Here is a 13,359-nt window from a genome sequence, read left to right on the forward strand (position 1 = left end):
GAGTGACACTGCGAGGCTTCTCAAATCCCTCTTATTTTTATGCTGATTTCTGAAGTGATTTTTAATCCTTCAGACACATTGGTCTCTATGCACTTTTTTCAAAGAAGAAAATAACCTAACTCAAGCAGTTTGGGTAATAATAGTACTTAGTGCTTAACAGACACTGTAGAATTAATCCTTCTGGGCCAATAAATTTAAATAAAATTGTGTTGATCTTGGCTTAGGAGCGTGAAATGATGTGAAATCAGCTTTCCTCTGGGTGTGGAGTAGTGGCTTCCTTGCTTATCTGATTACTGTGGCTCTGTCATGGCCAGGGGAGATGGTGTGTGTGGTGTTGGTGAACCCATGAAGCTTGAGTTCAAACTGAGCCCTGAATTTTGGTTCTCTTCCACCATTGCAGCTGCAATGTCAAGCTGCATTGCAGCTGCACGGTCAATCAGATGTTTTCCAGGCTTGGTCAGACCCGCTGAGGAGCAGGAACAGGTCTCCTTGGTCCTGAGGAAGAGTCAGGTCAGGAGTAGTTACTTAGGGCCAGGAGAAGCTGCTGGTGCCCTGTCCTGCTCCCTTCCATGCCCCATCCCTTGGGGTCAATGCAGGTGTCCCACACCGCTGTTGCAGGGCTACCCTGTTACTTGGAGAAATCTTAAGGCCACCCCAGAATGATTCAGACAGCTGAGCAGTACAAATAAATCCCCTCTGGAAAAAACTGCCTCAAGCAGGCCAAAGTCCCTTGGGTGGCCATGGCCTTTGCTCAGATGTGTGGGCTCCCAGAGTCAAGTGACGAGCGATGTGCGCGGGCATTGCCGATCTTGGTGTTGTGTTTGTGCTAACAGGGAAAAGCAGCACTGAGGTGGAGATGCTTAATAATTCTGTTACCCCTTATTATATTTTGTGTGTCAACTATTTCAGGCTGAAATTGATCATTTGATTTACCTCTTGTCTTCAGGTTACAAGCTGATCGGAAGCCATTCTGGGGTGAAGCTTTGTCGATGGACAAAGGTATGCTTTTTTCTCAGTTCATAAATAAATAAAAAGATAAAGCTAGAGACTTATTCAGGTATTACAACTTACATGTGAAATACCCTTTAAAAATGTGATATTACCTGCAAGAAGACATTCTGTCTTACAGGCTGTAGTTCTGCATTTCAAGCTATTAAAAACTTGCTGCTAAGAGTGAGAACATGACTGTGGCAAAGAGCTGGGAACATCATTTTCTGTTGTTGTTTTTCCCGTTTCTGCTGTCTGCTAAAATATCTCCTACCTACTAAAATATATGGCAGGAGCAGAACGCCACGGGAAAGTGGGAAGGTTTCGTCATAGGTGTGAGGTCTTTTGAAACAAAGATGACAGTCCATCGCTACGTTCAAATGAGTGCGCAAGGGCACTCATTAAACCTGTTGTTCTGTGACTAAGGCATCTGATTTGTAACAGGCAATGTTCCTCCACTATTTTGCAACACTTGCCAAGGTCTAGATAGCAAAGTAACTGTCACTAGGAGTTTTTTAAATTTAGTCTTTGGGGGTGTGTGTATCTATAGCTGTACATAATATACATGTGGGTATATATATGTGTGTGTGTATGCATATATAGGTGGAAAAAAATCATCCCCCAAGTCCTATAGTTGTAGGCTATGTAAGCCATTAGCTTTTCAAGTAGTTTGTTTGCAGGCTTAAGACTTTTCCCAGTGGAGGTGCAGAGCCCTATAGAACAAACGTCAGCTGCTTTGGAATGTGTGTTTTAGTTGTCCTCTGCAGGTCCCTGAGAAGCAGTTTGCAGCTCTGAAGTTGAAAGCTGGCCTGTAATGGTATACATTTGAGGAGTAACATTGATTTTAACGTGCTCAAGCCTTCAGCATTCGCAGGATGATAAACCAGGAATCAGCATCTCATCAAAATGCCAGCGCATCTCTAATTCTTGAGCTGTGGCAGCGATCAGTTCCTTGGTCTCTCAGCTCTCTTTTTGCTGCATGATTAACTTTGTTTATTTTTGAAAAGAGCTCTTTGAATGGCAATCACCTAAGTGGGTGGCTGCAGTGAGGTTTTTATTGAAATGGCTGGTATCAATGAACTGTCTTATCAAAAGACTTGTTCTTGTGAACAGCTTAAAGAGCCCACCGTTGTATTGTCATGAATATTTGAGACATACTGATCCCAGTGATGCTTCTGCTGTTTACTCTTGCAAATATTTCTCTTCCATCATTTTTAGCGTCAGAGAAGGCCACGAAATGTTTAAAGAAAAACTTGTCAGACTTCATCAATGCTGTGACTGAGAGAAAACCAGAGAACCTATTTTTATTAAAGAACTGAAATTTAATGCAGCACTGTAAAGCCATTTCACAAAATAAATAGCAGCTCTGTGTGCTTAGATAGTACCATACTATTTTTAGCTTAAGCAGGAATTGAACATAAAGCCTTCTAATAAATTGAGCTGAAATTGGTTACAGGCAGTGGCTTTGACTCAGATTCACACCAATATGTGAGTGTCTTCAGGAGGTTTGTTCCAGATTTGTATCAGTGGAGAGAAGGAGCCAGGGCTACAAGGAATAGTATTAAGCAGCGCTCCACAGTGATATCTCAGATTAAAATGATTGTGTCTGTTGTATTCTGGAAAAGAGCATAAACCCTGCAAATTTAAGGCAGGGTCCAATTTGCCTGTTTTATGAAATCCATAATACAACTTGCTGTCCTAGAACTTGTGAGTCTCCTGAAACCTCTGTCATTTGAGGGATGGGTAGAATAAATAGTATTTTCTATTTTGTTTAATCTTCCAGCAATGCTGTACATATGCTAGGCATTACCTATTCTTTCCCTAGTGCTCAGTGGAAACTTTCTCTTGGATCACTAGGACACTTCAGGTAGAGGAAGATAGATTAAAAGTTATTATGTTATATTTCAAATTTTCTCTGGAGAGTGGTAAAGATCCTTTCTCATTTATTATTATTTAACTGAGATAATGAAAGACAGTCTTTGCTCCAAGCAACTTGCATACTAAATAGGAGACAAATTCCGGTGGGAAGGCAGCTGCGGCTCTGTGAAGGAACGTGCGATGTCCTGCTGGAGCCAATGACGGGTGTGAATGAGGGTTTATAAGGTCAGGATATTTATTTAATTTAGTGCTAGAAGAAATGCTTTACTAGACAAATGGAAAGAATTGAGTGTTTCATAGTGCAGCGTTTAAATTGATCCTTGTTACTCTTTATTGGGCTCTTGCAATAATATTTCTTACGGCTTAAGTGGCTTTACCTGCTTTCTTCTGTTGGCTGGTTCAGTTGAAAGGTTCGGTGGAGCACAGTTATGCTTTGGTGCTGCAAGATGCTGATTGTCTGGATAGATCCTTACAGAAACAAGGCATTTATGGTGTCAAGTTTAAAGCTGTGTGAGAGGAAACTTACACAATCAGACTGTATGGTGATATGCCTATTAGGAATTTCTTAAAACAGACTGCATCTATCATTATTCTGACCTGTTGCATAGCTGTGATCTGGCTCGCTGTACCCATCACAGGTGGCTGAACACCAAATTTACTAGTGATTGAAAACTGCAAATATGCCCAGGGAGCAGACTTTAAATCTTTACACTTGGTTTGGTTACAGATAATGTGTTTTAACTTTCTCAGTATTTGTGTCTTTTTCTGCTGCCAGTCGATGCTTCGAGGCCGAGGTGGCTGCTACAAGCACACATTTTATGGAATTGAGAGCCATCGCTGCATGGAAGCCACGCCGAGCCTTGCTTGTGCCAACAAATGTGTGTTTTGCTGGAGGTAAAATATTGTTGCAGTTTTGCTTTGGGGGGAGATCACCTAGTCATGTATTACAGTCTTTCTGTGCTATTGCACATGGGGAGAGGAATCCTGCACTGTGAACAGCAACACAAGAAACAGGGCAATAGAAATATAGTAAGAGGGATGTCTGTCCACGGTGCTAATCCTGTGCCCTGCTCTACTCAACTGTGTGGGCCAGCTGGGCTTTGTTCTGCACCACTCCGTCCCTGTCCTTATCCTCAAACATAGGGCAGTGTCATTCATGTGTCCTTTTCCACTTGGAAGTGTGAGGAGGAGGAGGAGTGAGGAAGGGAGCTGTGCTCACCCCTGCCTTCGTGCATCTGCCTGCACTCCTCGGAGAGCTGTGGAGCCCATGGCTTGGGCCTGAGGTAGGTGCATGGGAGACTGTATTTCCTAGAGGCTGAATAAGATCTGATGGCTCCCCAGCGCTACCTTCCCTACAGCAGGGTCCTCTGCAGCCACATCTTGGGGCCCCAGCAAGCTCAGACCATCTGGTGGAAGGAGAAATCAGGGAGACAGGAGATGGGCTTTTCTCTGTCTACTGCCCACAAGTCCCTCTGCACCCTGCTCTGAAAAGGTTGGCAAGAGCCAGCACTTGACAGCAGTATGGTTCCCTTTTGAGGTCACTGTCTGGGACTGGCTCATGGTGCTTTGGAGCATGTGGACAGGCCCTCATGTTGTGCAAAGCCACCAAGGTGCTAAATATTCTGTTGTTTTCTTTGAAACTGGATCTTTTGTCTTACCTTCACACTGCAATTCACATTCTCAGTGAGTGAAAAGTGATGACTTCATAACTGTTGCCTTTCTAAAACAGTAGTTAATAAATGATTTTTCATTTTAGCTAGTAAAGTGACCCTTTTCTCAAAGGAATTACTTCACTGTCATTTCTCTGAAGGAAATGAGCTTTGCCTAGATCTGAACTGTCAGCTGCTCTAGCACTGCTAACTCACCAAAATGCCTGGATTTCAGAGGGAGTTTTTTGCTAGGCTGGGGGAGTGCAGGAGGGGATCGGTGAGACTGAGAAGCTCAGCAGAAATAAAAGCAATGACGTGAAAGTGTACCGAGTGGGAGGACACAGAGGTTATTCTTTGAGCTCTTTTGTCTTCTGCCTTGCTAGCTATTTCAAACCATGGGGGCTGCACGTCCTCTGCTATTTGTCTACCCTAGGGGGCTGTCTGCCAGCAGCAGCTATTCCATCCCTGAGCCTGGGTGTCCAATGTACCAGTATTTTCATGCCGAAACAGCTGCGTTTCTGAGTACTGTTTCCTGTCTCTCATAGTCATCAAGTTCTAATAATGCAAATGTTTCAAGAGAATATTTAAATGACAGCATCCACACAAAAGTGCTGCTGAAACTTTGAATGCACTTTGACGCTGCCTTCCATATTAGTATTAAGTATAAGCATCAGATACCACTTGTCCTGTTAAGTTTGCGTTTGGGAGCCTGTTCCAGAATGTTAATTGGTGCTCTTGATGGGCTTTCATTGTATCCTGGCTTGAAAGGACAGCAACTGGCAAGTATTACCACTTTTCTTCAGAGCCTGTAATAACAATCTGATGACTGCAACAAAAAATGTACTGCTTATTCCTTTTTTCCAAGTATCAGCTAGCAGTAGTGCATTTAATTCTGCAGTGGTGGCTGTACTGCTAGGAGGAAGACCGCCATGCGTATTATTGTCCCTCTGTCCCTACACAGAAGGTACATCATAAACAGCAAATAGAAAGCAATAACATCACCAAAACATAGTGTTTTGTTCCTAGTATTGCACTGCAGACCATTTACTGCTGTTCCCCTTCAAAATGACCCAACTCCGGCATTTCTTAGCAGCAGTATCCCAGCCTGTACCTAGAGTATGGGGCTGAGCTGGAGAGGTCAAACAAGTGTAAATTAGGATAAATTGCAAAGTGTGATACCTTCCGTGTGACTCATCATTCTGGAGGTGTCATTTGGCACTTTGAGAAGAATCCTGGAAACATGTAGCTCTAATCATACTGAGTGCTGGAATGCTTTTTTTGCTAATGGTAACAACCTGAATGCAAGCAAATAGCTTTCCAGAGGACTGTGCCGAAAAACTTTCTCATTCACCTTCAGTAGGTGAAATGGGCTGCAGTTGTTGGACTTGTCCATGTGGACAGCAGCTGTCTGCTCATCTCTGACCTCTGGATTTGAAGACTTAAGGTTCAGTTTGCATCTCATCTCACGGCTCATTTTATGTACACCTCATCTTGACATAAACCAGAACTGTCACTGAACGAAGCTTTCTCCTCGGCTTTGGCAGCGCTTTCAGACCCTGTGCTTGTGCTGCTACAATCCTTCCCATGGCTGCAAGCTGCGCCAGGTCCTGTTAGTTAGATGAAAGGAGACTTCCTCGTCCACTTCTGTCATTACCTGTTACATGTCACTGCAGTTCACAAACATCCAGCAACATCTACACAGTTCTTACTTTAAACCCACCACTCCTTGCAGATGCTTAATCACAGGAGGCTGAATGCAGAATTACAAGCACCAGTGGCTGGGTAGTATAAATATATTACCTTCTTATTAGCAGTTACCATCTGTGCTGTTGGAGACGTAGGAAACGATAGTTTTGATCTACAGTTGGCAAAATGTTTTTAATACAGGTTTTATGCTTTGCTGGCCTTGTTGTGCAGCTCTGTGCACTAAGCTGCAGATAAGACTGCTGTGATTTTTTTTTTCCTTGATCCCTTTCAGGATTTTGACATTTGTAGAGGCTGCCAGTACTTCCAGCTGCATAACTCACTGCGGCTCTCCGAGGATCACTGAGGAAAAGGCCGAGGAGCCTGTTTGTTTTCTCTTCCTCACTTTGGCAAGAAATGCTGTAGTTCAGCAGCGTTCCTTGGGAACTGGATGTCATTGCAGCTGGCTGGTCATGACTGATGCCTTCTGGCCCCAGACCAGGCATTGCGGGTGGAGCCAACCCCCAAACACTTGGACAGTTGGGCTGCCTTATAAAAGATGCAGCTTGACTTGTGCTCTAGAGACCTTCCTCGTCCGGGTTGGTGGGTAACCTGCCTGTGCCCCCTGCTGGGCTGGCCGCTGGCCCTTGCTTCCATTCCCCTTGTGGCCGGTGGTTTGTTGGTGCAGGTTAGCGATGTGGCAGGTCGTTCGTTTGTGTGTTGTTCCCCTGCAAGGCGGTGCTGCAATAAAAGCAAGAGGGGGTAAAAAAATACAAAACCAAACCCAACAAATTTTAGTTACAGCAACATCCCTAACTTATAACTGTCCCTACAGAAATAGTCCGTCACTATCCATTATTGCACTCAGTTGGTCTCGCTGTTTGTAGTGTCTCTTTAGCTTAATTGTCTAAATGGAAATGTGCAAATGACCGAATCTCTTAATCAATTAGAGCAAGTGTGGGGACTGAGGCTTTCTGACACTGTACTGCGGCACAGCCACCAGGCAAACCTGATTTGATTATGTCCTCTGGCTGAGTGTCTAAAACACGATCAATTTTTGTGGAGCGATGGAACAGCTAAATAAGATTTAAATTAATAGGCTTTATTTTGCATCTGAGGAAGAGGCAAACCAGACAGAATAAAATATCCCATAAAGAAATGTGTTCATATTTCTTCTTTTGTAGCTTTATATTGTTTGTACCTGTACTTGAAGGCTCCAGCTTTAACTTGTACAGTAGGCAACAGCTGAAATTGTTTGGACTGTCTGAATATACGTGGCCAAAAGCCAGTGATTACAGTAAGCCCTGCAAAATGAAGAGATTTAAAAAAATAATAATATTAATCTCCTACAGGAAAGGTGCTTGAAAACTAAAAACAGATCAAAAAAAAGTTTATTTTTATTAAAGAACTACTCCAGAGGTGAAGTTTGTCAGGGAAATGTGAAATATGATATCAAAGGAGCTGACAGCAATGCAGATTTGTAAAATAAGTTTGGAACCTGAGCCTGGAAGTTCAGGAAGCCTTTTGGCATCTCCAGTCACCTGTCCTTGTTTCAATTGAGCGAGACTCTTCTCCCAGCATAAGTATAACTCTCCTGTTTTTGTTTACAGAATTGTAGTAGTATATGGTGATGTGTTCACCCTTTTCAGTGTTATTTTTTTCACTGGTTTATTTACCTGGAGGTAACCGTGTAAATGAAAGGGGAGGGGCAGATGGCAGAATATAGCTGGCTCATCCTTGGTAAAACCTGAACCAACGTCACAAGTAATTTCTGAACACATTTTTTTTTACTTTTGATAGAGTAGAGAATGTTTCTCTTGGTGCCTTTATATGCTGCTCTGCCAGCACTGCAGTCACCTGTTGGGCATTTTTCTTGTGGAAACACTTTGGTGGGGTCCATCGGGTGAGGTGGGAGCAAGCCTCTGGGCCTCGCTTGGCTGGGGGCTTCTGTGCTGGCACACGGGAGCGTTGGGGCTCTGCTGAGGCACTGTCAGTGCCCTTGGTGCTGGTTGTTAGAGCAGGATGGAGTTGGATCAGTTGCTCTGTGTGGTACAAAAGACTGCACTGCTAAGCGTGGTCCTTGGTAATGGCTAGACGCTGGTTTGCCAAATCCAGGCATGGAAGCGTAGCGGTAAGGTTCCTGTCAGTGACCTTGAGGTCAATAAAGCCCCAGTGTGGCATCTATTGTGAAGGGCTCCCAGCTCACCCTGTGCAGTGAGGAGCATTTTCATTGCTATTGTTATGTAAAAGGCTCACAGGGGAAAAAAAATAGCCTGCCAGCACTTTCTGGGGCTGAAGTCCATGCTTTTCATCTCACAGCCGCGTGCGTTTTTGTGTTCTTGGACTTGTTACTGGCTTTTGTAGCTGCCATGGCCAATCTGTGTATTTATGGCGTTAGTGGTGACTGTAACCAGATCACTGGCTAATGGAATGCTTACATATGTCTTGTTGGGTATCGTAGGTGACTTGGTAGCCAGTTACAGCAATGAGTAACTTGATGGAGTGATCGTGGGCTCTGAAAGTGACCCTGCACATCCTGAGGGCTGCCTTTGGGATGGTTTCTTACGCTGTGCTGAGCACGGTGCCTGTTTCTGCTGGGAAGGAACAAAATACACCGACACAGCCCTTGGCAGGCCTCTGGGAGGTGCTCAGCAGCACCTGCTGTTCTATAAACTGTGCCCTGCTTATAAAAGGTGAGTATTTTTGACATCTGAGGGTTGGGGTGTAATTCTTCAGCATGGCCTGTCTTCTGTCCTTAAGACTTCGGAAATGTGAGTTCAAAAAGGGGATTTGTCTAGAGCCTTGTGAAGCTCAGTCCCCTCTGTTTGGGGTAGCTGGCAAATCCAACCTCATCTAAAGCAATCACTGTTGTTAGTGCCACGAGTTGTAGGCAGTTGTAACATGACTATCTCAGGAAAAATTACACCTTGTGATTTGGCAGCACGTTGAGGGGGGAGCATCAGCACTCCCCAGGAGCTGGAGGGAGGTCAGCTGCAGTGTGTTCTAGGGAAGTGCTCTGAGCTGCTGGATTTGGGATGAAAAAATAAATCAGCCATGGGTTTTTTATCTGTTTCTGAAAAATCTTTTTTTTTTTTTTTTTTCTTTTTACCTAAATTGATTTCAAAACATGGATGTCCAAGTTTTCTTTCTAAAATACTCACTATTGTCACTGTTAAAATGAGTTTTCTTTGGATATTTAGATATCCAAAATTTGATTTTGGACTTACTTCCCCAGTGTTTTCTTCTCTAAAATAGCTTATTCCATGTGTTTTGATTTTTTTTTCCCGAATTTATTCATTATAAACTATTTTTCTTACTCCTAAACCTAACAAAAGACTTCTCAAAGCAACACAAAAAAAATATTTAATGGGAAGTTTCTGTAGGTACATTGTTCCTTTTCCTTTGACAACAGTCTAGATAAGAACAAAAAACTAAAAATGCCTATCAACTTACTTTTTTCTTCTTAAAGTGAGTGTTGTGTGATTTGTAAAAACAATCTGAGACATGAAGTCTCTGGTGCATCCTCTGCGGAGGGCAGGTCCAGGTGAGCCTGTGTCGGTCCTGATTGATGGCTGTGTGCTGCCTGTGCTTAGAGGCACGAAGCAGTGATTCCCTCGCAGCATGCTGTGGTGTTGGTCTGCAGGGGGACTGGTAGAACCAGGCATCCCTCCTCATTGTTGTTTTGAGGCCATTTGTGATTCTGCATGCCTGGAGAACAGCCTGTCCTCGCTATCCCATCCCTTGTGGAGGAGGCGCTCCCCAGCTCTTTGCCTCCCTGTGCTGCGTTTTGCAGCCAGTGGCAGGTTATGGCAGCTTGTCACCAGCAGGGCGGTGATGTCCTCAGCCAGTGGGTGGTCTGTTCCTAATGGCATGCTGTGGGTTTGCATCTCCAGAAGTGTTGGTTCTACCTGGGGCTGTGGCAAGCCTGCCTCCTGCGCTGCTCAGCTCTAAGAAACCGCTGAATGGGGCCAGTTCCGCACACGCCCTGCAGCTGTCCTTCTGGCCAGGTCTGGTGCCGTTCTGAAGCAGTGGCGACTGATCGCAGATCTAAGCTTTCCACCACGATAATGTACTCTTTAAAAATAGTGCCTTCTACAGAACATTTCCTTGGTCAAATTGTGAAAATATTGGGTAAATCAGAGTCCAAAGCTTGAACTCTTCTCTTCTCCTTTGCCTACAAGGTGGCCACCACACCTACGTGGTGGTCTTGGTGTGAAATGTTCTCTGTTGGCTGTTCTCATCTGCAGGCTGTCTTCTCAAGGGGGTGTGGAAATCACAAACACTTAATCCATTGTGTCCCAAGGAATTCAAAGTTAAGAGGGGCTGATACAGAAATCCTTGATTCCTGCTAAAGCAGGCGTTGCACTTGCAGTCTTGTAGTCTTTTTGAAGTTGCATTTCTGTGTTGGCCACACGCTTTCAGCTTATTGCTACCCACCGTGATGCTCCGTCAGCTGATTCATCCAGCACATTCCAGGGCAAGGTTACCACCCGAGTGAAAACACTTTTTAGAGAAGTATTATTAACTTGTCCTTTCCTAGTCTCATCTGGTTTGTCCCTTTGTCATTAGGAAGAAGAGGTGCCAACACTTCTTATCATGGAGGAACAAGCTTTGTGTCCTTGTGTATTGGCCAAATTTTTCCTTGGTTGTCTGCTTGCTCCTCATGTCAGTACAGGGAGAGGCTTTCTTGTTGGCCCTTTTGTACATCCTTTGCTAGGTGTATCATACTCTGTGCATTGATCTCTCTGATTGTGACCCTGTGTTCTGAAGTTCTTCCTTTTTTTTTTTTTTTTTTTTTTTTTTTCTCAGCTGGAGGATTGCAAGGTTGCAGAAGAGCCTGTGATTCTGCTGGATTGGTTTCTTGTTACACTTTGCTTTATATTGCCACAGTTGCACTTCTGCCTTAATAGGGTTTAAAAACCTGCTAGTTCTCCAGAGCTCCTTTGCCCTTCAGCATTTCTCCTCTAGGACCTCACCTGCTGATTCTCAGGGATCATTGAGATCTGCTGTCTTGAACCCTCTTATTTTTGTTCTGCTTTTCCTTCCTGTCCCTTCCTGGGAATTGCGTACCCTGTCCTTTCATGATCACTGCCCCCAGTGTTTCCTCACCTTCGTGTTCTCTGCCAGGTATCAACATCAATCACTGGAGTAAAGGATACTTTATACCTGTGCTACAGTTTCCAACAAAGTCTCTTGAAAGACTTCATAATGCTAACCTTTGCTCATAGCAGAAAGCAAACATTTTAAAAGAGGGTCATTGGTTTCTTCTGGCCATGCTGGGAGTTGATTGCAAAATAAACTTTCATTTTAGAGCCCAGATTTTCAGGCTCTCATCCTAAGACCATCTGTACTCATGGTTTCACCCTGACAAAAGAAAAGAGGCACAAACTCAGACACTTCTGGTCATTTTAAAAGGACTTCCTTTATAAACAAGCTTTAGTTTCTTAGCAGGGAGAGAACTACTCTAGTTTTGTAAAGAAGTAGTTGTAAATTCCCCTGGCATTTTCCACAGTTAGAATTAGTGGTGTTGAATGAACCTGTGCTGAAAATAAAGCAAAAGCTGTGTTACTGAAATCGTGCCCTGGCAACTGGGGCTGGGGATGCAGTGCCTCACCGAAGCACCCACCTTTCTCACAGGGGTCTGATTGGGGGCGTGCTGGTGACACTGCCAAATAACACTGGTAGATCAGAGATACGATGAGTGCAAACCAGCCTTGATTGGTGGCAGTCCTTACTAGCTGGGGAAGAGCTGGAGTGAGCCGAGAGCTCGCCATCATCACTTTGTCTTAGTGGTGTGCTGGGATGGCGATGGCTTGTCTCCAAAGGGTCAGGTAAATGTTCCTGACTCAAATTCTAACACAGTAAGAGCTTTCTAGTGTGTGTGCGGGTTTGGGTAGGACTTCTTTGTGTGTGGTGTTATTTTGGGATGGAAAGGAGTATCACACTTAATTACCTGCTCAAGGCTTGAGTAGCTGGTGAGGCAGAGGATGCAGGGGTGACAGCCTGCAGGGGAGTGGGAAGGTGGCGGGGAAAGCCGGTCTCTGCTGGGGACTGCGAAACAATCTCATCAGCCAGAAACCCTTGCTTTTTGCCCTGGGAGAAAAGAAGCTGCTTTTTGCCAAATGAGCTTTGTAGACATGACCCGGTATGTTTAATAAACAGAATGTGCTAAAAATTCAAGGGCTGTTAGACGCTAGTAATTAATAGTTGTCCAGTGTGCATTAAGAGCCTGTTGATCTTCTGCCAGCTTGCCCTATTAAATATACGGGGTACAAGCTATGTAGTTAAACATGTAAGTGTTTTATAAATGCCTTTTTATAGCTGGCATTCAGAAAACTTTCCATGTTGGCAGCGTTTGAAAAAAAAATGCAAAAAAGCTGTTTTTGCTTAAAGCAGCTTTGAGATGGTGAAGCAGTTTGAGAGTAGCATTTGAATCTTTGCTCTTGAAGCGGGCACAGCAGCATTTGGGCTAGGGTCTGTTCTTGTTGACTCTGGAGCTAGAATTTGTGTTTTAGCACTGCTCAAGTGGAGCTGCAGCCAGTGGGAATCTTTTGATGGTCTTCAGTAGGCCATTTCCTTCTAAAAAAGCAGCCATTTCCTTCTGGAAAAAGCACCCTTGTCTCTCTTTTCTCCTTTAGTTAAATGCTGAATGTTATCTCCTAATGCCCTTGGAGATGGAAGGAGTGAGTGAGGCAGGTAACCTCAGTCCTCTCCATGGCTGACTTCCAGGGATGATGAAAGCAGTAGAGAAAAGAGATCAGCTGGTTATAAGACTGAGTTTCAAGAAGATGCATTGCTTGATGTTTTCTTGTCCAGACCTATATTGATCTAATAACGCTATTTTGAAAGGCACAGCAAATATATACTACTCTTCTTTGAATGCATTATTCAGTAAGCCACAGTAGAATTGGTAGGGGAGAAGTAGAAGAACTTTTGTAGTGTATTTTGGGGAACAAACAGGAGAGGGCAGAGAGAACAAGGAGGTGAAAGCACAAATTCTTTGGTTTTCGTAGTGCAGCCTTTAGACATCTTCCTACCCCTGTTCGATACTAATCTGAGTGCAGCAAGGTTAGTGGGAAGTTCCTCTCACCAGGGAGAGGTCCATGCTCTTGTACAGGCTCTCCTTGGGTTGGAGTTGTCCAGGGATGAGCATGTTGCTTTG

The 13,359-nt window shown here is 44.1% G+C and overlaps 1 protein-coding gene across 5 annotated transcripts in view; it reads left to right on the plus strand.

The window, feature by feature from the left end:
• Positions 1–13,359, plus strand: part of TYW1B (tRNA-yW synthesizing protein 1 homolog B) — a 104,688-nt gene that overhangs the window by 30,657 nt on the left and 60,672 nt on the right. For all 5 annotated transcript variants that reach the window (XM_084492915.1, XM_084492917.1, XM_084492918.1 and 2 more), the window contains 2 exons: positions 947–999; positions 3,641–3,759. In XM_084492915.1, the coding sequence (XP_084349041.1) occupies positions 947–999; positions 3,641–3,759 (172 nt within the window). The remainder of the gene's footprint in view (positions 1–946; positions 1,000–3,640; positions 3,760–13,359) is intronic.

Source organism: Aythya ferina, assembly GCF_964211825.1.
Source record: "Aythya ferina genome assembly, chromosome: 19".
NCBI classification, from domain to species: Eukaryota; Metazoa; Chordata; class Aves; order Anseriformes; family Anatidae; genus Aythya; species Aythya ferina.